Source organism: Micropterus salmoides, unplaced genomic scaffold (assembly GCF_014851395.1).
Source record: "Micropterus salmoides isolate LMB-PRFRI ecotype aquatic unplaced genomic scaffold, ASM1485139v1 Ms_hic_scaffold_7, whole genome shotgun sequence".
NCBI lineage: Eukaryota > Metazoa > Chordata > Actinopteri > Centrarchiformes > Centrarchidae > Micropterus > Micropterus salmoides.
Window position 1 is genome coordinate 17,769,208 of NW_024044459.1, and position 27,525 is coordinate 17,796,732.

Below are 27,525 nucleotides of genomic sequence, written 5' to 3' on the forward strand. Positions count from 1 at the left end.
ATCATACAGGGACTGCCTGACAGCACAGGGAGTAAACAATAAATTCAACTGTCACCACTTCTAGCAGCCTTGTCAAGACTTTGCCATTTATTAACCTGCTGTTTTTGCATTTTGTCCTTTTCTTACAAAATCATTATGCTTTTTAAGACTACAACAACACATTATAGACAATACATATGGTTTTCCATAATATTTGAATTCTTGGATTAGTTAGGTATTTCAATATATCTTAAATTATACACCGTTTTCAGTACAATAATGATTTTTTTTTTTTTTAAACCAACTGGCACCAGAATGTGAGCTAATGTTCCCCTGTGTTTTCATCTCAAGTCTGTCGGAGCTTCATCATCGGTTTCTGTTAGTTGGGTGAGAAAGTTTCATGGAACATCACTTTGTTTTTTGACACGACATTAGTAATACTTGATATAATTGTGTAACATGGAAATTGTGCTCCTGTTTGCAGCTTTATAGTTTGGCAGCACATGCACGGACTACAGCATATAGCATTTTTTTTTATTATTTCACCTCCTTTCTTTCGTCTTTTTTTCCACAATCATCCTGAAACTCCTGATGTCCAGTATCTGAGTCCGAAAAGTCGACTGACGAGATCAAACCGCTCTGACAAAGCAAAAGGTTTGCGGCTGCACGGGAGTGGAAATTTCAATGAGTGTCTCTTGGTTTGGCGACTTAACCTTCGAAGGCTTTAGAGGCCCCACACACACACACACACACACACACACAAACACACACACACACACACACAGTAACCTCATAAACAAGCTGTCGTCTGTATACAGCAAACACTTTGTACCTGTTGTGAAAGGACAAAAAAAATAAAATAAAATAAAAACTATTGCACAGTAACTGTCTTTCTAATCTTAGCATGAGGCAGTTGTGAAATTAAATATGAACAAATGAGCCTGTTTTTTTGCCACCTCCTCAAAGTATACACGGCTGTAGCAGGGAGGGGGACACACACGCCCCTCTACTCCTCAGTAACACACAAAGTCTCTTCCTCATCAGTGTGGAATCTCTAGGAAATAAGAAAAAAAGCTCCTCTATGGTTAATAAAGTCTACATGGAACAGCAACAGGACAGAGTGGTTTGGTGTCACTAATCTTCGGTATGTTAATTCCTCTAGGAGCTGGAGGAGACTTCATGCTGTATAGATCAGTGATGCAGTTATAATGTCCAAGTGGAACAATGAGAAGTGGGGGGCAGGAGGGGGGGGTCCAACAGCCTTGATGCCATCTTAATGTGTGTGTGTGTGCGTGTGTGCGTGTGTGTGTGCGTGTGTGTGTGTGTGTGTGTGTGTGTGTGTGTGTGTGTGGAGAAAGTAGAGATGAAGGATATCTATTGCAGTTTCAGTGAACTTGGGTGGAGTCTCATCAGGGAATGAAGGCCGAGTTGAGTTTCAGGGGTCTCCGTGTCGTCACTTGGCCAGTTGAGACCCCAGAGCAGCACGGTTCAGGTCCAAGGTGTGTGTAGGGGGGAGAGAGGAGAGAGGGGCTGGAGAGGCAGGGTCAGGCCTCTATATGTTGAAGCCATAAGCAGTGGGCTGAGCAGGGTAGCCCGCAGTGGGGGGCTGAGCAGGATAGCCCGCAACGGTGGCGGCAGGGTAGCCGTAGCCTGGGTACGCTGGCTGGGGAGCCACTGGAGCAGGAGAGCCAGTCAACATCAGCTGCTGGCCTGATCACACACAAACACAAGCACACAGGGTTACATGCTAACAGACAAAATGCCAACTTTTTTACAAGTGCACATTGCTGCACTGTTTTTGTCCACTAGACTTCTCAGAGATCATTTTGGGGCCATATAATAAAATCCCTTACTAAATAACACAGTTGCTGCTGGTTTCAGTTTATAACATCAGAAAATTTGAAATTATGTTATTTTCTTGCTGTAAAATCGCAGCACAGACACCATCTGAAAAAAATGACATTCGACACAAGATTGTAAATGTCTGTGCAAATCTCCTATGTCTGGTTTTCGTCTGGCAAAGTACAAAAACTAACTGAATGTGCCCAAAATTTCACATTTTACTACAAGGAGACAGATTTTCCTGTGTGCTTATAGCATTTAGTAAACTACTTTACCATTACCTTTATCCAATCAGTATACATTCGGTTAATGTTGAATTTCAAGACTGTCAGCCATTTCCCCCCCAGGTTAAACAGACAGGCTGTTTTCAGGGAAGGAGGCAATTTTCTCCTATTTAGGAACCTCCATTGTCTGCCACCTATAAACCTACCAAACACAATCGGCTGAGGCTCTGTCACCTCCTCTTCAGTTTTCCTTTGGCTGTCTGCCTCCTCCAGTTTGTCCACCTGAGGGCAACAAAGAAAAGAGGATAGATCAGACGCGGCTCACTCCCACACTGTACAGAATAAAAGAAAGTCTCATACATTATAGGTATCTTGCGGAAACATTGTAACTCAGCCTTGCAGGCTGTTTAAACTTAAATCCAAGCACAGGTTTTTAATGCAAATTTCAAATGTCGTCCTGTATTTGTCCTATATTTACATGGATGTAAATGTCAGCTGTCAATAAAAAGATATTCCCAATAAAATATCTTTGCTGGACACCTACAATGTGGCGATCACAGTGTTTTATTTAAATGGCAATATCTTATTTGATGTACTACAATAGATCATAAACTCTGATGCTTCAGTAGTAACAATGTATTTTTTATTTCATATCAAACAAATAGATACTGATTAATCTGACTTGTTAACACAGTAGATTTACCATAGCCACTTCTGAAAGACAAAACTTCACACAGTACTTCACAGTGCAGCTAAGGTTACTTAAGAGAAGATGCCATGCAGGTTTGGTGAGAATATCTAATACAGCTTTCAATACAAATGTTAAATCAACAATTAAAGGGTCCATTCACCTAAACGAAATAACCACTTATCCCCTAGTGGTATCTAACCATGCGGATAGTGACTGCTTAGACTCCTACTCCTAGAATCACCCCAATTCAATAGTTATGCTGCTCAAAGCACTGAAGAAAATTTACAATTAACCCAATGTGTGCTTTTGAGTCAAAAAAACAAACTTCTTTGAATATATTGAGCACCAGAAATAAAAGTACATTCACATTGATGGGACGGGCCCGAAGTAGATGCCTGAAACCTCAGCAAACAACAACAACAAAGCAACATCACAGCTAGATACCACTGGGGGAAATGTTTTGTTTTCATTGTGATCTGTGTGAACTGACCCTTTAAAAGTACAATTATAGTGAGAATCAAGGTTAAAGAATTATTACTTTGTGTATTAAGAAGCTATACATGCCTATATGCTGATGCTACATATCCAGCCATTCAGTTAGGTCTATCAATAAATTACAGCTTCTACATGCATCCCATTCGTGGCTGTAAGCAGGCCCTCCTGACAGATTGTCCTTGAGTGGGTTTCATTCTGCTGGACTAAAATCAAGCTACATATTAGAAGCTCACAGGTTAAGCTCATCCTTGCCAGGCATACAGTATTTGTGCAGTGAGTTGGCTGTGGTGCCATTTTTCCTAGTCACTAAGTGCAAAGAAAGAATCAGGCATTGTGCTTCAATTGTGGAAATAGCTGAATACGAAAGGTTTCTGATGTAAGTGGAGATCAGTTCAAACAGTAATTCAGCTCAATTAATGTAGAATTTCCCTTGAGTCATAATTTCAAGAAATGAAGAAAAATGTGGACTTAAGAGTGAAAACATTTAACAGCACCTATAAAGCACTTTTCTGTATATGACTGCAAAATGTTACGAGAGTATGAATGAAAAACTGTATGCATCTAAAACAAAAAAAAACATAACAGTGAGATAGGGGCCATAATGTCTAAATTGTCAGTGCTGTTCTACTACTCTAAAATTATGGTATTTCACACCCTGAACGGATGCACTGACCAGCTGCTAGATTCCACCTCCACCAGTTTGACCAGTGATTTATGGAACAAAGTGTTTGGTCTCTAGAAAATAGACTGCCTGATTAGCTTAAATAAACAGAGAATTCCCCCAGAGGCAGACAAAAGAGGATTTCATGACCTTCTCAATTAGTGTCTGTAGCCCTGCACTGATCTAACTTGTTAACCTGGAGTTAGAAACATGGGGATGCATCTAACAAGTCTAGAGTGGCTCGCTCTCCTCACCCACATTCATTTCTGGTCTTTAGACAGCATTAGGCAGGTGGACAGATCACTGTGTTATATTAGACTACATTGTACCATAACAGCAATCTCCTAATTTTGCATTAGCGTAACAAGATAAAATAAATAAATAAATAAATGCCACTTAACACGAGATGCAGCCCCAAGAGAGAGGAGTTAGAAGGGCAGATGTATCTGTTAGACCAGGACAGGCTAATCCTGGTCTTGAAGAGCAGATGGTGCACAGGCTTTGGCTCCAGCCATCAACACATTGTTTATAGTTAGGGGCTCTCGACTGGTCCGAGACTTCTTCTACAGACCATATTATACCTGAAAATCTGGCAGTCTGTTCAACCATCCATTATAAAATGATGGCAAGTTAGCCATCTACAGGAAATACATCATAACCTACCAAACTAGTGTGAATATTTGAATGATATTAATCTCACATCAGCAGCGTTCAGTAGTTGGATTTTTACACAAAAGCAGCGGCTAATTATATTTCCATCGTTAACATACAGCATATATATTACTACATAGTGGTTCTTAAACATTCCACAGTAGAAACTGCAAAAGAGATGCCACTTCAGATTACAATAAGCTATTTCCACATTTTGGTTTTCATGAATGGTTTTCTGCTTCACTGCTGAGCTTTTTTATTTGAAAATGAAAATGAACTAACCCCTACCAGCAAGACAATGAGGTTCCCCAGATGCATCACTTAGAAACTGCTTCTACTCCATAAACTCAAAATGTATTTAAAAACATGTTGTGTTGGTGCTGAAATGGAACAAAGCCTGCACATACTATAGCTCTCCAGGACCAGAGCTAGTTAGGCCGTACTCAGTCTACAGTCCATGCTAGGTTCCTACATCAGAAACCTAAGAGATAAGTTACAACAAAAACAGACAGAACACATAAGAGAAATAAAAAAGAGGGCCAGAGACCGTCACCTTCGCTGCAAACTCATCAACCTGCAAAAGAACCCAAAGAGATGACCCCAAGTGACCTCACATGTCTCTACAGGTCAACATTTATAGGACCCGAGGGAGGTCACAGTGCTACCTTCTCATCTCAGCATATCTGTAAACTAAAATTGTCTGCATGACCTGTTCTTCAATATCTGCTATTGTCCACCTCACACCTGTCAAGGACAAATTTCTACAGATAATAAAACAATCTAGGAAAAATAAACACCTTTTGGTACACAGTAAAACTGCAGAATTTCCTTTCCTAAATAATACAATAATGAAACCTACTTTTACATTAAAGCATTAACTAAAACTTTACAATTAAGAACTCTTTGTATTGTTCTTCAGTGGAGTACTAACCTTTGTCAGGTACTCTCTCATGACCTGGATGAAGTACGGCATAGCAAAGTCCATGATGTTATGCCTCCATGCAAGCTCCAGCACAACGTCGGGGTGCAGCAGGTCATAGGAGGCGAACAGGCAGGCAGCGAAGCACTCCTTCCTGCCCTCCTCCAGGAACCACTGGAGCAGAGTCTCTGCCAGCTCAGCTTCCTTAGACTCTGCGGCGTACAGCATGGCATCCTGGGAAACACCAAAAGACAGTGTACTTAATTGACTCATTACAGGAAACCTTTGTGGGAGTTTGAGAAGTTATGTAAACAATCGTTCCTGTGAAGAGATGGCTTCTGGTGAGACAAGCATGATTGACTGTCCTGTCTTTAGTTGATGTTAGTTGGTCTATGTATCAATAGTATCTCCAAATACTGCAAATCTAAAGACTAAACAAATGGTGCCATCTATAAGAACATCGAAGTACATATTAATGCTTCTTTCTTTTCTCAAATATTGTCATTAAAGGGTTTTTTTTTGTTTGTTTTTTTCTTACCTTGTAGAGTTTGTCCTTCTTGCAGAGCTCTACACTCTGTCTCCAGCGGTTGTTGCCCTTGTACAGGTAGGCAGCAATGCGTCTGAACTCAATCAGTTCATGTTTCTCTAACCTCTGTGCCAGGGCAATGGTATCAAAGTTGTCATAGGCATCAATGGATGCTCTTAGGCCCTATAGAGAATACACAGAATAAAAGAATAGTACATCACAGACCATAAAGTGAGTCGAGTGATACCCAAACCAGTTACTTTATTGTAACTGGACCTCAGCAGTGCCACCTAGTGACCACAGAGGCTGAATATTTTTACTACTATTTAAATGTACTATTTCAAATGTGTCCCTCAAATGCAACCTACAACATGCAAGGGATAGACAAAATAATGTCAACACTTCACTCAAATAAATTGTAACCACAAACAGTGCTAAATACAAATGTGGATCATGTCAGATTAAATATCATGCAAATTTACAAAACAAACATGACAACTAACACAGCTCCGTAGAAGACAAATCAACTGTAAATCTACCTGCAAAAGCATTAGTCAAATGTCTACAAAGTTATTTCATATGTGAAGAGAACAGCCTCAAAAAATGTTACAAAATGCTTTTAACAACACAGTTAAAAAGTGTTTAAACAATAAGGAACAGCAATCACGAGCTTTACTTTGTCCATTTTCTATTATCAACATCAGTAACAGAATGGCTGAGAAACCTGGTAGTCTTCCTCCTCTGTCAGCAGGTTGTTGAGGGCTTCGTTTACTGACTTGTTGTTGTGATTCTGGACAGACCTCAGGTAAGGCTTGACCAACTTCAGCTGGTTCACCTGGTTAAGCAAAAACAAGCCAAGTCATGTGATGTCAACCAAATACAGAGGGGTTGATTCACAGAGGTTGACCTCGCTGCTTGTTACCTTGCTGAAAAAGTTGACAGCTCGGCTGTGGTCCAACCGTGGAGACAGAATGGTCAGCAGGTCATTCAGTAGGAGAGGTTTGTATTCCAGGTAGAAGGAAAGAGATTTATAGTACAACTCCACATTGGCAACCTGAGGAGGAAAACGATGCATATAAAGATACAAAAAATAAAGATGTTTGAAAAGGAAATCAACAGTTCAGTCACAACTACTTGTTTACCTTAGCAATAATATCTTTGAACAGCCCTTCTTTCCACGCGTCGGTTGGATGAGACATCATTGTGAGGACGGCATTGTCAAATTCTTCATATTTATCATAAAGGAAAACCAGCTCTGCCCATAAATGAGACTGCTCTGCTGCACGGAGGACCTGATAAACACAGAAAACACAAAACAATTTCCAAGTCATTCAGGTTTCAAAATGAAGCCCTCATAACTGTCAAAGTTTTGTTTGGGTAAATTCATGGAGTCAAATTTGAGGTAAAACATGACACTGGACTGAAAAAGACATCATAAACATCATTTATTTATATAACCCCTTTTCTCAAAATCTTTAAGTGCTTTTTAAAACAACTAACTAGATCTAACTAATCAACAGCCAATGGCATATCAAATGAAACAGCATGTTGAAAAGACAACAATTTTTCATTGGTACCAAGATGTATCTTTGGGTTTTTAATCATAATGTGAAGTTTTGATCTATAAATAGAATGAACTCTAACAATATTGACCAATGCAGGTACTACATTTAAAATAAATGACATTTAAAAGAGATTTTGTAATTTCAGGGCAATAATATATGAAAGACTTGTCTGCAAGCTTTCAATGATTGTAGGAACTCTCATAACTAAGAAAATCAACCAACATACTTTCTTTTTCACCTTCTTAACAACAGATTTTTACCAACTTCAAACTAGTAAAATAATGTCCAATGCCAGCTACAAAATATCCTCCTGTGCAGTTAAGTTTCCTTACAGAGTGCTGATGAGAAGCAGAAATATTTGCAGAGTAATAAATCATAAGTTCAAGGCACAGAAGCAGCATCCTCGTGGGTGATGAACTTTTTGATTTATTACAAAAGATATAATTGTCTTGAAACAGACGCAGACACATGCTCTACCTTTGGGATGTTGACTCTGGACCAGAAGAGCTCCAGGTGCTCCCTCATCTTCTGAGGTTTGAACTTTGAGTAGAGGATGGCGAGCTCGGTGAACATGCCCATGTGGGCACGCTCCAGACCCAGCGCAGCCTCCAGAAGAGCAATGAGTTCCTCAAAGTACCCGCGGTCCTGATAGTAGCTGATCAGGTCCTCCAGCTCATCAGCGTGGATCACTATGTGAAGGCCACAGATTTGTGCCAGCCGAAACTCCTCGCCATCCACACATGCAAAACACACCTGATGATGGAGGAGAACAAATTAGTTAGAAAGAAGAAAAACAAGGACATCTAGTCAAAGGTAGATGGAGATATTCCTGAAATCTGTTGTCTATATTCTAATAAATAAATAAATCTGCAAAAATACTAGATTTTCCTATTTTAATATATCTTCATATCATCAAAGATAAAAAGCAGATATGCTAGTATTCAAAAATCTCTCAATGTGCTCTAACAGTGCTTCTGTAGCGGATACATTGTTTACATAATGTGGGACAATGACAAAGATTCTCATGTTTACAACTTGGGTGCATTCACACCATCAATTGCAGAAATGCTCATTTTAAGAAAAAAATTAAATAAATTCAAAAATACTATGCGTGACCAATACAGCACTATAACAATTCACAGACTTCAGGTGGCATGAGGTCACAATGTTTTGTCTACTTTTCAAGGCATTGCTGTATTATTGTGGGCCAAGCTGGATGTATCGGATTTCCCAGTGGTAATTACGACTCGGATGTTGAAATGAATAGTGTTTAAGTTACAAAGTGGCAATTACTGTAACTCCCACACAAGAAGTATGTTGTTACTGAGTGCTAACAGAATAATTGTGTTTTCTTTTTTTAAATGGTGATGTGCTAAAATTTGACATGCCATTACAGTATCACAGTATCACATATTAATTTATAGTGTTCAGAGTATGTACACTGTGTTTCAGACTTTAGACAGTCTGATAAAACCTTCTATGATGAAAAAGAAAGAATCCTGACAAATCCATTGTCAGGCAAAGGTTAGCTGGACAGAAGCTAAACTTGCGTTTGCGTGCCAGTTACCTCCTTCCACGTCCGTGTGCTGTTGGCTTTCCTGGCGCTGTCCACGGCTGCCTGGTACTCTCCGAGGTGGACTAGAGTTGAAGCAAGGCGAGCAAAATTGGACACATTGTTGTACAAGAGCTTGGCTGCTTCATACATACCCTCCTCATAACATCTATCGCCCACCTGGAGAAGGAGAGAGAGAGAGAGAGATTTGCAAAAAGATATGCAGTTACTAGTACATAACGTGCACCTTCTGCAGCAGCTATAAAATCCTCTTTAACACTTACCTGTTGTATGTGAGCATTGTTGGGCCCACTGACAAACTCTTCCAGCTCAGCCAGACGGTTCGTTTTAGCTAGAGCAAAGATCAGCTCTGTCTCCACGTACGACTCTCTCGCTTTCTTCCGAGCCATCTGGAGGAATTTGACCAAGTCTTCCCAGTTATCTGCAAAATATAAAAGACACCTTTAAGATCAACTCCACACAAGAAAATCAGTGTGAGTTTCTGGTGTGCGGCAGAGCTGTGTGGCAAAGCAAAGGCTTACTGTTCTTGCTGGCTGCGTTGACCACCTCCATGTACGCTGAAGGGTCAACAGCTTTAATATACGAGTCAATGGCCTCCTTGACCAGGTCTCTTTGCAGCTGAGCTCTGGCTAACTGGCTCCACACTGCGGGCTCATTACAGCGCTCAGCAAACTCATAGGCACGATCTAAGTTCCCTATGTGCTCTATCAAAACCTGGAGAAATAATGAAAGAAGAGAGTTGCATTATATGATCTGACATACAGGGTTTAAAAATTAGACAAAAATCAAAAATGCAACTTCTTCAGAACTAGGAAAAAATAGTTGAGCTGTAAGAAAAAAATGATTTCACCTGTATAGCTGAGGTGTTGACATCGAATTTCTTGAAAATGGCAAACGCTTCTTCAAAGAGCTCATTGCTGATGGCAATATTAGCAATGTCTGGAGCATCATAGTTGTCTAGCCTGTTAATGTACTCCATCACACGAGTGCGATCTGCCTTGATGGCCGTCAAAATCAGCAGGTTCTGGAGGTTTCTGGGAAAATACCCGGAACAGAGGGATTATAAAAAGTATTGTGGCTAAATGAAATTAAATTATGATGTCTGATACGCTGTAAGCCTGCTGTACCGGTGTTCACTGAAGACAGAGTTATCAAGTACAATCTTCTCCAGCAGCTCAATTAGCTCGTTGGGCAGGTCTGCAGTCATGAAGGCCTTGACTGTGACTGACACCTCCTCTGGGTCCTGGGTCTCTGACAGAGCTGTCTGCACCACCTGAGAGGAGATAAAGTAAGGAGAAAAAAATATATATATACACATTGAAAAGTAGCACTCATTCAGTCGCTTCGGGAGTGGAGTTGGAGGAAGCCTAACCTGGTCGATTAGTTGTCTTCTGAAGGGGTTGTTTTCTTCCAACACGTTCGCCCAAAGCTCTGGATCTTTCCGTCGTACCAGATATCGAGCCTCACTCTTGAATAACGAGTTCTCATTGCACACCTGAGAAGAAAACATATGAAGTGATTAAAGACGTCTCTATATTATAATTATGTAAAGGTTAGTCTAAATGTTATATACTGTGATCTACAAACTTTGATGAGGTCCAGATCGCACTGTCCTCTCTCATAAGCCACACAGGCCAGATGGGGGTCTCTCTTCTCGCAGTATTTTCCAACCACGGCGCTGTCGTAGAACGGGTTCTCCTTTAGGAAGCGCTCAGGTGTGTTGTTGCTGTCAATGTAGATCTTGGCCAAGGCGTTGTGGGTAGCTGGCTCCTCACATCCTTCATGGATACGGGACTCCAGCCATGGCAATAGAAGTTTTAACCTGAGAAGTGTAATGGGAACATTAAACACTCTTTTAAAATATCCGTTTCATTACATAACATTTAGAAGAAGCTTTTAACTTGCATGCATTTCGTAGCATTTGTCTTTGCAAATTCTGCTAGATCAGTCATTGTTCTAAGCACACAGTAAGCTCAGGCAGTCTACCAGAGATAGATTATGTCTGACTTGACGGCACTGATTTATACCCCGCCCCTGCAGTCACCCGCAGCTCACGTTAGACTAGCAAGTCAGCGAAAGTCAGCCACAGTCATCTTGAACGCACCTATTCATTCAAAAAGCATTTATATTTTCTGATACAGAATGGAAACAAAGAGGATTTTCACTTGAAAAAAGCTTCAATAGATCAAAACACAGACGGAAAACAGTTCTGAGGGGTGTTCAGCAAGCTCAGAGAGAATCAACATTGTAAGGGTCCTTTATGATAAACTTAAAGTACTTATTTACACACAGCAAAAGACAAACAAAGGAGTCTGAATATTTTTTTAGATTTATGTACACACATACTTCAGTCACTTCTGTGATTTATTCATATCAGATTGAATTATAAAAATTTAAATTTCAGCAAGAAAGGTGTTTTCTAACTTTACTTCTGAACATCCTCTCAAGCATTATTGAGAAAGAGATGTCAGTATTTATTTTTTGGCTTCTGTGTCTTGAAGATCGCACGTCTTTCTTTTAGCTGGTCATTACTGGAAAAATGTACGGTATGAAGTGGTTCAAGAAGACAACAAACATTTCTTCCAGTGTAAGCATAGCCGCTATAACCTACATTTGCGTAAAGAGCTACATCTAGTTACATTAAAAGATGTTCCTACAGAGACACAAATCATACATTTGCAGTAGGTACCAAGTCACTTTGATGCCCTAATATTAATCAGATGTTGCATCCAATGAGCCCTACAGAAGAAACTATGCAAGATGAGAAGAAGCAGTAGAAGCCATTTATTTAGCTTTACCTGTTCCTCTTCTCTACCTCCTCCACCAGCTCATCAGTGGAAAACTGCCCTCTGACCACCATGATCAGGTTCTTAATGACATCCTCAGCACAGTCTACATCCAACAGACCACCTATCACCACCGGTAAGCGACTGGGATTCACCTGAAAAACAAGGGCAAATGTCAATGTGGAGTCCAAATAAGATTGAATTAAGTAGTAACCAGATATGCATAAAGTCTCAGCAGTAGCCTTGATCTTACTTTCTGTACGTAGATTTCAATGTATTTCTGCAGATTGTTGCGGTAGAGGTAGAGCACCAGGTCATGGACGAAGTCAAAGCGATCACACACGATGATAAGAGGAAGCTGGTCAGTTAGCTTGGCCTCCTACGAAAGGGGAAAAAAACATGATTAATCTATATGTATTTGAATAAAATATATCACAAAATTGCTGCTGAATGGTAAAATCATTTACCAACACTGACATAAGGGATCTTTTTACCTTGAGGAAATTTTTCACCCTCTCCGGGTCGTAGCAGTTGCTCTCTCTACAGATTCTCTCCACTTCTTTGATCTGACCAGTTTTACAAGCAGCCTGGATGTACTTAAAGTGAACGTCAGGCTCCTGGCTGAAATTCACAATCGACCCAAGGAAGTAGAACAAGCCTTGAATAGAAATGGCAGGAGAGAAACAGCACAGAAATCAGCTCAATCTGTAATGACTTAGAACCTGCACAAAAATGGGAAAATTGCTCATTTAACACATTCACTTGCTTTAATCCAAACCCCCACTCATGTGTGACACCTACCCTCGTAGCTCTTGAAGGATTCAAAGAGCTCCACTAACGACTGTGTCCCCAGCTGCTCATGATACTTAGACGCTACCTGGACACACAGCTGCAGGTTCTGTCTGATGTTGGCCGACAACATGGCCCTTAAACACTCCAACGAGTCTTCTACTGATAAAGAGCCAAAGAAGTTGACCAGCCACTAAAAGGAGAATCAGAATACGGAAAAACACACTGGAAGTGAGACAGCAGTGCAAAAAAAAAAAAAAAAAAAAAAAGAGTAGGAAGAGAGGAGGAGGCATTTTCACAAAACAACGAGTAAAAAGTGGCTGCTCCTAGGGGAGCAATATTCGCAGGCATGACCGAACATCCACAGGCATACCTCAGGGTTGAGCAGATGTGTGTGCACCACGGCTCGTTTGATATCATACTGGTCAGTGTAGTGTTCAAGAGCTCTCTGCAGCAGACCTGCCTTCTCACACAGCTGAGCAACGTGGGCACGATCATAGTGGGTGAACATCTGGTTCCCCAGGATTGCATCCGCTACCTAAATAGGTTCATAAACACATGAACACACAAATCATGTATAATATCATTAAAAGGTAAAGTTGCTTTTTTGTAATTAGGACAGTCATTCTGATGTTCACCTGGGGGGCATGTATGAGGTTCATCTCAAGCAGACGTGTCTGCAAGTGTCCTTCGGCTGGGCGGTTGTTCTTCAGGGCATCCAACAGGAAGGAAGTGCACTGTTGGATCAGGCTGCCCTCCATGAACACATCTACGATCTACCAAAGGGCAAGAGAGCAAAAAGAGGAATGGAAAGAAAGAATTAAGTAAGGAAAAATGTTGCATTTTTGTAATCCTACCATCTGTGAACCATACAGTGAGTTAGCATGCAGAGTCACACACTATTAAAAATCACAGGCCCAGTGGCTAGATGTTTCTGCTTTACATAACAATATTGGTGGAGGCCACAACTGAAAAGGGGCGGCCGTTTTAACTTCGACAAGCATCAAGTCATCGAGTAATGCTCTGGTAGAGATTTAGACTGAGCAGAGTGGTGATGTCGCTTTAAAAGGACGAGGGGGTCACTGACTCAGTGAATTCCTGGCATTGCTGGCACATCTGGAATAACACAGATGGAGGCTCCCACACTGGGCACAAGTGTGTTCGCGTGCATGTATGAGGGTAAACGTGCAGATTTTAAAAAAGGAGGACATGTGTAGGAGTAACGCTGCTTGTTTCTAGTGAGTGAATCGGTCATGATGGTGTGTGCCTTACCTGGTTGATGTTGGCCAGTGGCTCCTCATCCTGGACCAGCATCTGGGCAAACTGCAGTCCCTGGTCTGGATTGACACGCATCACATTTCTCAGCAAAAACACCCAGTCTGGGGTGTAGCCCACCTACCAAAGTACAGGTGGATAAAAATGCAATTCTCAATTAGTGATAATGAATTCATACAAAGAAACGATTTATAGACACCTAGTTTTAGTACTGTATTCTATACTCGACATACAAACAAAATTTACCATAAACTTCTATTATTCCATTACAATATCCATTTAAATGCTTGAAACTGCAAATAAAGTTACTTGTATGAATTTTCTTCCACTGACTAAATAGTATTGTGTATTGTTTTCATACGAGAAGATATGTTTGTGGTGAAAATAAAGTGTCTCATTTTCAATCCGTAGTTGAATGAGGAATGTAAAAGGTAGGTGATTACCTTTTTAGCATAAAGCACTATCTTCTGGAACTGGCCAGTCTCAGCGAAGCACTGGATCACCTTGTTAGGGACGTTAGCACGGAGGTACACACTAAGAGCGAGGGTGGGGTCAGACGCCTTCACAAGGTCTCCCAGCTCTTCTGAGCACTCCAGCTACAACACATATACCATCAGAGTTACCAACTGTGTGATCAGTAGACAATACTATGTGGTAAACAAGGACTATTTATGGATTAAGAAATGTAGTGGAAGTGTTAGCTAACAACCCACATAACTAACTATAATCACTTTCAAAATCACTTTTGGGATTCTACTGTCTATCTGTGGATCAGCTCAGGCTTATGAAATTATGAAAGCTACTTTGTTGTCCTAATCCTCCAGTCCTACCTTGTCCTCCTTCAGCCATTTCTCCAGGAGTTGCTTGCGGCCTTGCTGCAGGACGGGTCTGCACAGCTCCAAAGACTCAAACTTGTTGAGCTGGCCCTGGTCCAGCAAAATACCAAAGTACTGCAACAGTGGAGAGGCCTGGCCTGGCTGGGCCGGGACACTCTGAAACTTACGGATGGTCTCTGCCGTCCGCAGGATACCCTGAGGGGAGCAATGGCCAAGAATGGAGGAATTATGGTTATAAAGGAGGAAACAGAGGAGCAGAAAAAGTGAAAGAGTGAGTAATTACATTAAATATTTTTCACTAGAATTTCGTGTTTATTGTAATGTATCAACATAATGATAAGCAATCTCAAAGAAAAATATTTACCACATCCTTTGAACTTTGAACAATGAATTACAGGGGGTGTAACTAATATAGTTTTTACATCATGAGCGGAAAAATACTAGATCAGTACAAATTGATTACATTAAAGACAACTTTTCACTGAATTGTTTTGGACATTTTGCCAATGCACCTTGTATGAATTAGAATGCGCAAACACTACAACGTAGCAGTTGACACAGGCGTACCTTGGGTGCTAATGCAGCAACCTTTGCAGCCTCTGAATAACTTCCCTGTGAAAACAGAGTGTTGAACTTCCTGGCAAAAATCTCCTCAGCCCCAGCCAGGTTTGACCTCACAGCCATCCTCAAGGCTAGATCAGGGTTCTGCAGGACGTTGGTGGCATAGTTCACAATGTTTTCCTCTTCAACACACACTGACAAGACCTAAAAAGAAACGGAAAGAATAGAAAATCAAACCATTAATGATACAATATACATAGTCATCGTTTTTTCCACATTTATTTGTTCATTGAAGCCGGAATAACATTTAGTGAGACAGTGATGTTTACCAGAAAAGGCAGACCTGCATCCTGTAAATAAAAGAATTTACAACTAGTTTCTCACCTGTCCCTTCTTGTTGACCCCAATAATTCCCGAGGTGGCTTCATGAGGGGCGGTTACAAAGATGGTCTCCGCACTGATTCGGTTCATGTAGATACACACTCCAGACTCCAGGTCATACAGGTGAATGTATCCGTACTTTGTGATCAAATATATGACACCATGCTTACTACCAATCTGAGGAGAACAGTCAGAGAGAGACAATTTAAGCATTCAGCAGTTACTGTTAGGTTACCTAAAACTCAGGAGTAGCAGGGGTCTTTTTTTTTTTTTACCTGCATAGCTACAGGAAAGTCTGTCTGGGCCTCTGGAGGGAAAAACACATCCACTGCTTTCTTAGCAAATGGTTGGTTTCCTGCAGCTGGCTGACCAACTTCAATGATGTGCAACTGGAATAAGAAATCCCACATAAAGTTACCGCAATAGGCAAACAACCACAGTAAAGCAAACATGGACATGAAGGAGGAAAGAGGGTCCATGCACTTCAATAAACGCTGACGTTTCTTGATATAACATTTAGGAGCTATTTTGGTGAACAAACGGCATGAAGCATAAAGAGGTTTTTCCTAGGATCTAAACTAACACATGGCCAATTCAGAGCCCTTTGTTCAGAGACCAAATACACTGCGATAGCCTCATGAGTGAAATCCTTGTGTACAATCCAGGGGGCCTCACCTTTCCCCCAGCCTGTGAGCGCACAGCAAAGCAGAAGAGGGTGGAGGGTTTGGCATTTCCCTCCACTTTGAAATCCCCGAATGCAGCAGCGTGGCCCTCGATGGGCTGGGACACTTTCCTATCAACAGAATACAGCTGCATCGCCCCGACCACACGGTTTTGCTGGAGGACAAAGAGACAGAAACAAAAGTGAAAGAAAGAATTGATGCGTTTAAGTTGGTAACACCGCCATATTAATAAAATGGTTAGAGATCAAATAAGGTTCTAGGTTTAAGTTTAGAAACGCTGCGTCATACAGTTTGTATATCTGTAATGTTTAATCTTAGTAGGTTATTACATATAGACAGTTAAGTCTGTGTATTTGGTTAGGTGAGGTTCAAGGAGTAGTTCTAAATTTTGGGAAACACGCAAACATGCCAAGAGTCTGAAGAGAAGATCGATACTCCAGCCTGAAGTCAAAGGTAGGCATATTTTGTTACGACTTGGACACAGGCAGGCTAGCTGTTTCCCTCTATTTTCATTCTTTATGCTAAGCTATGCTAACAACCTTCTGGATCCGGCTTCATTTTCACCATACGGACCTGAGAGTGGTATCGATCTCATCTAACTCTCAGGAAGAAAGTGAATAAGTGTATTTCCCAAAATGTCAAACTATTTCTTTATAACCAGGATAAAATTTTATTGATTGAATTTTTTTCTGTTGTCAATCATCTCAACAAGCAATTTTATCATTGCTTTAAATGCTACAGTAGGCAGGTAAATCCTGAACTGATTGGGTCTGACAAAATAAAACATAGATACACCTGTGACTATATTGACATACACAGAGAAAGTTAGATGTGATGTTGTAGATAAAAGATCAGAGAGAGAGGGATTAATCATTCTAGTTCCTTTCAAAGCCATTTTTCTGTCATGCGTGCTTCTACTGTATGAGGCATGAGTAAACATGTTCATGCTTTCGTACCTGCGCAGAAATCCCTATCAGCAGTAGCCACTTCTGTTGTTCGTCAGTTCTGTAGTTGATGATCTGACATCCGGCCAGACTGGCGTGCCGATCGAATACCTTGGCAGGTTGGGAATCCCCCTCCATGCTCCAGTGATAGACGGCCGTATCCGTCACCAAGGCGACAGTGTTTACCGATATCCACTTCCAGAACATGACCTCTTCGGTCATAGTGTGAGCCTTCACCTTACTCTTCATCTCAATGTTGAAGATCTGCAGCGTCTTGGCAGCTGAGGGGAGGTAAAGAAACAGAGGGAGTATGTGAGAAATAAAAAGGCAGCGGGAAGTTTATAACTGAGCCCAGAGGATAAAACAGCTATCAGTGGATTTAAAGTAGAGCTGGGTAATGTAACCTCTAATCAAAATCATGATCATTACACATATTTACCTCAATGATCATTTATAAAACTTTGGTTACAAAATACCACTGTATTTACTACCTGTATAGCATTCTATAATAAATACAACTATGAAAAGTCTGCATCACATTTTCAGCTGGAAGGGTGCATTCTAATATTTTGTCTTCATGTAACTATAAAACTATTTTGGCATAAATAATGACTGGAAACAAAAACAGTATTTTAATGTAAATGAATTTGTGGAGGTTTGAGAAGGCTGTGTATGTATGCCCGTGTGTGTGTGTGCGCGTGTATATGCGCGTCTGTATGTATGTGTATACGCGTGTGTATGTTCAGCTCACCCAAATTATAAAAATAAAACATATCTTTGCTCACCTATTGTGGCATCTAGCCACACATATTTGTGATATCTGTCTCCAAAAAACATTTGCAGCCACCTCAATATAATACAGCTAAAATTATTTTTGTTTGTGGAGCTTACAGCATTGAAACTGCTACTGCTACTCTGAATAAATCGACAGACCTCCATGTGAACAGGTTTGGAAGCACAAACTACACAGAAACTCGAAAGGACTATTTATTTGGACCATTTGCTCGGACAAGAAAACTCTCAGAGAGCATGTTCTGTAGTTTCTGTAAAGAGGTGATGGTGTAACTACAGTTCAATATTGTGAGCACACACAAACATAAATATCTCAAAACCCTGGCAAATAAAAAAAAAATATCTGCATAACTCGATACCACTAGAGGGCAGATAAGGTGCCACTTTGTGCACATTAACCTGACTTGTGCTGTCCTCAGGTTACAGAAAGCAGACGGCAGCTTCAAGAAGGTCTCAATGACTAGCTGCTCATATGCTATATAATATATAATATTCTGAGCTCTAGAGTATTGTTGTAACATATGACCAGTAACAACCTCTATTAACAAATACAGTTAGACAGAAACAAACAGGTGAGGTAATGCATGATTTAGGTGAATACTTGAGCTGTACAGCTTCAATGATACATCCCTTATATGTAGCAAGGAAAGATTTGAACAATGATATGGCTGCTTGGCTGGCACACGCTCAGACAGGCGTGCAAAGACACACACACACACACACACACACACACACACACGTGTCCCCAACTCTTTTCAGTGTGTAATATCTGATGATGCATACCATACATACACTTTACCATCATACAAAAGCAGATGGCATGAAGTCATGCCAACACATGTATAGTTCTCATAAAAGTAGGATCTGTGCCAGCAGGTTGGGTCGGAGTAGGGGTGTGAGGCAACATACTGGCAGCAGAAGTCATTTTTAAACAGTTGTCTGTCTTCTGATCGATTGATGGTCAAAATAGCTCTGCGTAGTTGAGAGGGTTATGTGGGATGCTTTTATGAGAGAGACATGGCTACTGTATCATCACAACAGAGTTCCAGACGGGTAGACGGACAGAAAGCAACTCACCGTCTGAGAAATGACAGAAAGCGAGGGAGAAAAAGCAAAGTGTCAATCAGGCAAGAATGAGCAGACAAAGATAGACAAGAGGGAAGAGGGCAAACAGGGGCATAGTATCCTCAGAGGGAGGGGGAAGGAGGAGGGAGAGAGAAGCATTATAGGCAAATCATCCTGATCAGCGCTTGTGTTTGTGCTCTAAGGGCAAGATTCAGCGGCATAAAATCAATTTGCACAACCAATTTAGTACATTCAGGCAATAGAACTGAGTGCACTCTACATATTTACAGCATTGGCAGAGCATTACTCATTACAGGGCCGTGGCATTCCCACAGCAAAACTTGTAGATGGTGAAATCTCTACAGACAAATAAACAGTGCGAATGCCATGCAGACTTCATTCTGGGAATTTGAGCAGCAAAAATAACCTCAGTGCTTGGTACGAAGCTATTAATAATACCAGCAAACTGGTTTATCATCACAACAACACAGCATTTCTCATCTAATGGCCAGTGGTGTGACTGCCTGAATGTGTTACTATGTACGTATCACCATACATACTCTCTTACCTTTCAGGGCGATGACCTTGCTCGCAGGGTTCATGATGGCACTGTCAGCTGAGATAGGCCTCCTGATTGGGTTGGTGGGGTCAGACATGTCCACAATCACCACCTGGTTCTGCTCCCCCACCTTCTCTCTGATGCAGATGAACTTGTCCGACTCCATTGTCAGATAGCTGAACCCAATGTTGGCTGGGTTCACGCCCATGTTCTGCAACTGGAAATATTAAACCAAAAACATTAACAGTGAGAATCTTTTCCCTATTGGAGTAACTTTATTTTTACCCTATTTAGCATTTAAAAGCAGTATAATGCTTAATATAATGCACTATAATGTGGGTGTAAGCAGATAAAAATACATTTGAGAGTTTATCAATGTGTTTGTCAACAATTATAACTTAGTAAACTAGTTTTTGAGTGTAACATAGTTGTAATTAAAGCAGTAGTTCGACATTTGAGAAATGTGTTGTTTCTGACAGAGAATTCGATGAGAAGGTCGATACCAGTCTCATGCTGGAAGGTTAATATGAAGCTACAGTCAGCAGCCAGTTAGCTTTGCTTAGCATGAAGAGTGGAAGCAGGAGGAAACAGTGTTTTTGCTAAGCTAACCAGCTGCTGGATGTAGTCTTGTATTTAGTGGACAGAAATCATCAATGTCATAAGATTACACAGGTAAACCAACTTTTATATAGTGTGTTAGAAAAGATTTTTCTTAATTAACAGTCAGAATCGGGTTTAAAACTGTTAACTATTAAAAGTCATCATCAAAACACACACACAGAGCTTGGACTTTCATTCTTTTCCTTGGAAATAACAGAAATTCTTAATTCAAGGTCAACTTATTCAGATTTCTTCCAGAGCTTTTAGCCACATCTTGTGGCCTTCATCAACAGATGGAGTCTGCTCAGTGGTCAGAGTGAAGAAGTATTTACAAAATAATAAACGCTTCATTAATAAAAAATAATACATACGTATAATAACTATATACTTTATATTTCCATAACGTGGATGTGGCTACAACAGCATATATTTTACATCATATTGTTGTCAAATACATTAACAAACATTTTGTTTTGTATGTAGTTTTATCTAAAAATATTCATATAACTGCTTACAACTTCATTATAGTAGGTTATAAAGTGCCTTAAATTATTTATTGCTTATTATTTCTAAAAAGGGAGAGTGTTACCTATTAATTATTGGAAAGGATGAGCTAGTATTTGGCTCACTGTTTTAATGGTGGTCAAACCAAAACATGATGGATGAATAAAAACACAGACAACGACTTCTCCATCATGAACAGTTCCCTACATTTGGTATAAACTAATGTACAAGTGGAATATTCCAACTTAACAGAGTTTTAAGACCTCTGAAGGAGTCTTGCCTCCATCACGGCAACCGAAAAAGGTGGGCAGTGGGAAAATATAAACGGCAGCAGCTGACATTTGCCTTGCAGGAGGAAAAAGCAGCCGGTAGCGGACCAAAACGGGGTTTCGATTAAAATAGCAGCAGGTCTGCTCCCATTTTCCAGGGATATTCTTAAAGGTGGTTTTCCAGGCAGGAGGTCTGGTGGTACACAGAGCCAGGGAACTAGCATGGGCCCACAGCGGACAACAGGATGTTAACGCAACAGAGCTTTATTTTACACTTTTATTATAGCTGCTAATAGTCTCCTGGATTTACTGAAGCATTTTGAAGTTTGATGACAGATGTTTCTTTTACTTGCACTGCCATTATTTTAACTATCATCACATCTCAATTATACTAAGAAACTACAGTGTTCCTTTATTTAAGTAAAGCCTGTGATTAAACCCTGACACTGCATTTAATCGTCTATGTAAGCAGCCAGCTGTAAAGAATTTAATAATCACTAGATTCAGTCTGAGACACTAAAGAAAATCCCCAATAGAGATCCACTAAAACTAAGAATAAATTAGTATATTTTAATAAAGCACCTTCAGCAAATCTAATTCATTATTCAGCATTTACTTTTCTAACGAGAAGAAGTCCCAACAAGACGCAACAACACAAGACCAAGCTGATGTCAATTTCTGTCAAATCTTAGCAGAACTAACAAACATGAAACACTCTACCAAGGGTAGCAGCTGCTGAACAGAGGAATTATTGTGCCGATTGTCAAATTAACTACGAACTGAGAGGGCAGACCGAAACATGCACTCTCCCTCTGATGACTGAACTGACTGCATTATGCAGTCTGAGGCAAGCGGAAAGGAATCCTTACGCTCATCACAAGGACTGCACTATCTCGCAGTTGGCTGGTAGAGCAGGACAACAAATCATGACTGCTTAGCGGTTTAAATCATGTCATCTACAAAACAGGAAAGATGTAGTATGCATCAGTAGGGGGTGGACAGAGGGGTTCAGATGAAAGAAGCTGTTCTGAAGTAAAGTTCATTCATTAATTACATCCAAGAAATCGCATTTTTCAATTACACTGGGTAGGACTGGACAATAATTGAAAGCTGCACTACATCACTATGTTTAATGTGAAAGGTGTTGCTTTCAGTGACAAACTCCCATAGGATTAACCCATACTCTAAGCTCTAGTTAGTTGCATCCCTGCTCAATTTTGGTTGTTCTACATTTGATTTTACAAACATTAGCCATATCAATATACATATTAACCTGAGAAAATATCCTTGTTAATACTGTGACAATGCTTTCAACCATACCACTCAACCACAACTGAATGCACAGTTGGTGAATTTTTGGGAAAGATAAAGGCTCCTTGAAAAGGCCTGAGAAGACCTGAGGGAGGATTGGAGCCATATGCTGCATCTCCTCGAGACTGCCAAAACTATCTCTGGGAGGAGAGGGGAGGGAAACCACAATAAAGAAAGTGGGGGGAGATAAGGATGGGAGTGAAAGGAGGAGCTCAAGACACAACCCAGCATCCTGCTAAAAATGGGGGGGGGGGGGGGGGTGAGGAAGAGAAGCCAGAGATGAGCACTAGGACTTTATAGTGCAGTTCCGGTAACACAGGCCTTTGGCAAGCTACGGTTCAGGGTGGGGCAACTGACTCACCGGAAGAAAACCCCCCACACTCCTAAGAAGAACATTCCAGACTAAAATCATACTTTAACTACAACCTACTGTCTCCGTTGACCCAAAAACTACCTATAATAATACATTTTCACACAGACTCCTATGAGTCCTCTTTGCTTAACAGCTGAGATGAAAAATCACAAAACAGCATTACTATAACAAAGGCAGTAGAACTTCACCGATGATACAGCGTTGACGGTATTTGGTGAGTCATAGACTGGGAGTATGCACTGCTGAGGCACTGACACGTCGCATCAGCAGCTGAGGGGTTTGGGTTACAGAAGATTACACAACCACAAATAAAACTGAGGAAAGCAGCAAAAAGACAAAAGTCTTGTTGCTTCACAGTTTTTTGCACAAGCGGTATGGTACAGGTTAGGTATATAGCCTACGCTCTAATCAATATTGTTTCTATTAACAATCAATCAAATGAAAATGTGTATGTGAACGGGGTCACACACAGATAAATGTCACCTGACTGCAGATCCTCTCACATCATATTTTTGGTTTTCTGGCTGGCAACTTTATTGTTTTGGTTGACTCTCAGCACTCTCGTCTGTGTCAATACTCATAAATAAACAGCATACAGACAAGGTTAGCGACTAGCTGGTGAACATAGTGGAGAATTTAGCTGCTAAAGAGTGTTATCCTATGTACAGTAAACTAACTAACTACTTTTGGACTGTCAGTCAGATAAAACAAATAATGTGAAGATTTAACGCTGGGCTCGGAAATTGTGAATGTGAATTTTTTTTACAAAACTATTATTCAATTAGCTAGAAGATATTCTGCAAATCATTTGTTAATGAAAATAACCGTTAATTCCAGGACTAAATCAGTCTGTGACTCAAAACATAACACAATGTGTGTATTGTATGTGTGAATGACTGCTCTTTCAATGCATTCGTGATTGAGATTTGGTGACCAGCCACTGCTGCAGTCACAGATGTGTTCTGTTATACCAGAGTTAGGCTGTTCTGCCATCCTGCTTCCTATCCTGATGTGATTTGCCGGACTTAAATAGGGCCTGCTTACATCATCTGTTGGTTTGACTTGTTGGTATCATTTCATCAGTACAGATACAGCAGCTCACCAGGTTGCTGTAAACAGCCGCAGAGCAGCAGGTTGGACTCTCCTAACTCAACTCGACAGGACAACATTCAGGCGCTTTGGAGCTACAGGACATTTTTGCACTTACACAAGCTGCTACAATACGTAGGTTGCTGCACTGGCAGCCAGCAGCAGAACCACATAAGCTGCAAATGACTCTCGCTTCAGCACTTTCATAATTCAAAACCATTCGCTGTCCTCTTCCTCCTTCAGCTTGCCACCAACATAGTCTACACAATTTAAATCCGTGTTTGGAGACCACAGTGACGTAGCCGACATTTGGCTCCACACATACAACTAGGCCACTGATCCATTTGGTCAATTTATGGCATGCTCATACACAGCCAGGACCTTGGCTCATAAATCATCCAATCAAGTAAACAACCAAGGAGGACAAAGAGTAATGACGGAGGGAGACTTCACCACACAGTTTAGCGTTAATGACAATCCATAGCTACTAGTGTGGAGTGACAAAATTAATAAGGAACAATTTAGAGTGCTTTAGATTTGCTCTTTATTTCATGCAGCCTCTAATTCAACAGGCTGGGGCCTCATCATGAAGCTGGGCCCATGTTATACTCCTAAAACCCAGACAGTGAGCTGTAAATACCACGCCAAGAAAAAAAAAAAAAAAGCTAAACAACTTCAGGCCCAAAGTCCTGGGTTTGCAAATTCCAAGCATTTTTCACTCTGCTGGAGCCACCTAGATTCACAGAGGGATACGACTGGGGCAGAGCTGGGATTTCACGGTAGAGGTGGAACGTAAAGCAGTCTGCTTCTTACCGTCTCAAGGCAAGATTTGGGAGATGTATGAGGAAAGGTATGCTCAGTTGAGAGAAATTTGAACTGACAACCCAGACATTGCCAGGTATTGCAGTGCCCTCCATCAGCAAGCAACAGTGTACCAGTCCTTTCAGTTAGGAGAGGAGCCTGGTAGCCTGCAAGCTCTTCTGGCCGGCACAGTTTTTTTGGTGGATAAAGGATCTTTGGCTGACGAAAGTGGGGCTACTGGCCAGAGGAAGAGGGCAGAGAGAGGGGGGCCTTTTTTTTCTAGTGAAAGGCCATTTCACAGCCTGCTGTTACCATAACAACAGGCTACAGATGAGGGGAGGTGGAGGGGTGCCTCACAAAGTTTCTCTTTTGGCTGCAAGACACCAAGCACTGAGGCTGCTATGGGACAACGATTATCAAAGTCCATACCAGAGGGGAAAAAAGGGGGACATAGTGGACATGGTTTCACCACAGATGACCAAATAACCGCCTGTTTTACATTTTGTCCACAGATTGTAAGAAAGGATTTTGTGTCTACCAAGAAATTGCCAGTGAAAGACTAAGGGGCCTTTGCTACTCTGTCATGTTGATTGTGAAGCTGCACAGATGCCCCTCTAGCATGAGAGTACAGCTGGGAGACACACCAAATCAATATAACATTGATGCTGTCATATGAAACTAGATTTCATATGGGTTTTTGGTTATTACAGTATCATGGTATACCTCAAATAGTGTTTTTCTGTTCTCAGCAGCTGCATTACAGCTAAATGGTGCCGTTTTCTGGATTTATCAAAGTGCTGTAACTGAGTCAGTGCACAATAAATGCTTCTACTTTTTCCACACACACCTCCTGAAAAATGACAGTATAAAAGACCTCACATTGTCAATATAATATGGCGATTATGCCAGTAACGCCCAGAAACTGGACATTTGCAGAGACACAATGACCAGTGTTGTTGCTGAAGGTTACAAAGCAGGAATATGTTGCTGCAGGACATGACAACAACATGGTAGCCACACAGCTTGAGTGCAAGTGCCATTCAGGTCTCAGTTACAATGTAACCCCCGACAGCTGAGCTCAGTTGTCTGCAACTGCAAAGTGTCAAAACAGCGCAGTTTGCATCGGCGCGGATTGAAAATGACAGCGGCGTTTTTCCACGAGAAGGGGGAAAATGCGTCGTATCCACACACACTGGTCCGCATTGGAGCTGTATACGATCTGACTGGTCAATTTTTACAAGTCATCATCTGCCCGGCTCGAGAAAACTAGGCCTGTAGCTATATTGAGCACCACCCTGCAGCCCTATTTCAGATTCCATTCAAATGCGACATGTGCCGTGTGTGTGCGAACCTACATGGGCGAGGAGCTGCGCAAGAAGAATTTAGCAAAATTTTATTTTAGGGCTTTTTCTGCGTCTGCTTACCTGCAGATGTTCCTGAAATCGTATCGGCAGTATCTGAGCCATTTCTGGAGGATTTATCTTTCTGAAGAATCCGCGAGGAAGGAAAGGGGAAGGGGACAGCAGGAGCAGTAGAGGCGATCTTGTTCCGTTTGTGCCCTAAACGTCCCCAAAAGTCAAATATGATGGGCTGTAGTAGGTAGTCTGGGTGGCTTGCGCTGGTATCACACAAATCCAGTGACTGCTCCCATTCAGTTTCAGTAGCCCCCCTACACCAGTCCTGAATCAGAAACTCGGCACATCCGCTAAGAAATGTAGTCCATTTCAACTACTACTGAGCCCCGTGCGTAAACCAGTTCCTCCGCGAGACAGGGCCGTCCTAAAAATCCGCGCTGTGTTATTGTAAGTGATATCTTCGCATAAACAGCCCGTGTCGTGGATTTGTGTTTTCTTCTCAGAGCTGTCAATGCAAGCGGTCGGATATGCAGTTTGTACCCCTCCGCCACAGCCCCTTCCCCCTTCCTCTCCACCAACTTCGAAATCAGGGCTCGTGACAAGCGCCCCACCTTTGCATGATTGGTACAAAAATCCCACACACACACATTCGTCTTTCCAAAAAGTGTGTCGTATGGGTGACGCATGGATCTGTACCAGAGAACGCTTCTGACGGTTTAAAATGTCTTTCCAAGATGCTGAAAATGCATCTTTTTGCCTTCCACAGGATCTCATCCATGGCCCAATTCTCTCATCGCCATCATCATTTTCATTAAGCGTGGTGAGCAGCAGGTTGTGCACAATTGGGAAAAAAACTTACTTACTTTTACAGTAAGTTAAGTTTAAAACAAACAAGATTTCTGTCATACACTCAATCTGTTATTAGGAAAAAAACTTTCTGGCCTCATACACTCAACAAAATTATAAACACAACACTTGTTTTTGCCCCCATTTTTCAGGAGCACAGGAACACAAAAGGACTATTTCTCTCAAATATTGCTCACAAATCTGTCAAAATCTGTGTTAGTGAGCACTTCTCCTTTGCCGAGACAATCTATCCACCTCACTGGTGTGGCATATCAAGATGCTGATCAGACAGCATGGGTATTGCACAGGTGTGCCTTAGGTTGGCCACAATAGAAGGCCACTTGCAAATGTGCATTGCATGTTAACTGACTGACTCTGTGGACACATTTTTGCACATGAAATGGGAGACAGTATTAAAAGAATCAGTGATTAGTCTCTTTAAAATTCAGTTTGCAGTTGGTCTGACATACTTCCTTTGAAAACCAAAGGCCTATACATGACTGTTGTGAGTCAGTATTACGCACAGGATGTGGACAGCACAGACATAATTTCAAATCAAAAAGCTACTGTTCCAAAGGAT

At 41.2% G+C, this 27,525-nt stretch overlaps 1 protein-coding gene across 4 annotated transcripts; it reads right to left on the reverse strand.

The window, feature by feature from the left end:
* Window positions 1-54: 54 nt before the first annotated feature.
* On the reverse strand, window positions 55-26,637 carry cltcl1 (clathrin, heavy chain-like 1). Of its 4 annotated transcripts, XM_038702797.1 has the most exons (33): window positions 26,169-26,637; window positions 19,807-20,014; window positions 19,251-19,253; window positions 17,394-17,662; window positions 16,430-16,591; window positions 16,030-16,143; window positions 15,758-15,931; window positions 15,380-15,577; window positions 14,807-15,007; window positions 14,420-14,572; window positions 13,974-14,096; window positions 13,340-13,477; window positions 13,075-13,239; window positions 12,714-12,894; window positions 12,407-12,570; window positions 12,166-12,291; window positions 11,925-12,067; window positions 10,714-10,948; window positions 10,499-10,621; window positions 10,254-10,399; window positions 9,977-10,160; window positions 9,648-9,840; window positions 9,390-9,547; window positions 9,121-9,285; window positions 8,031-8,306; window positions 7,131-7,280; window positions 6,911-7,042; window positions 6,713-6,823; window positions 6,001-6,171; window positions 5,475-5,696; window positions 5,091-5,117; window positions 2,252-2,327; window positions 55-1,689 (listed from the first exon to the last, which is right to left on the reverse strand). In XM_038702797.1, exons 1-33 carry the CDS (start codon window positions 26,208-26,210, stop codon window positions 1,532-1,534), a joined length of 5,091 nt encoding a protein of 1,696 aa, XP_038558725.1. In that variant the 5' UTR covers window positions 26,211-26,637; the 3' UTR covers window positions 55-1,531. The 4 variants fall into 4 exon arrangements, with proteins under 4 accessions (XP_038558725.1, XP_038558726.1, XP_038558727.1 ...); XM_038702798.1 differs by lacking the exon at window positions 19,251-19,253 and having other exon boundaries at window positions 26,169-26,636; XM_038702799.1 differs by lacking the exon at window positions 5,091-5,117 and having other exon boundaries at window positions 26,169-26,636.
* Window positions 26,638-27,525: the final 888 nt, after the last annotated feature.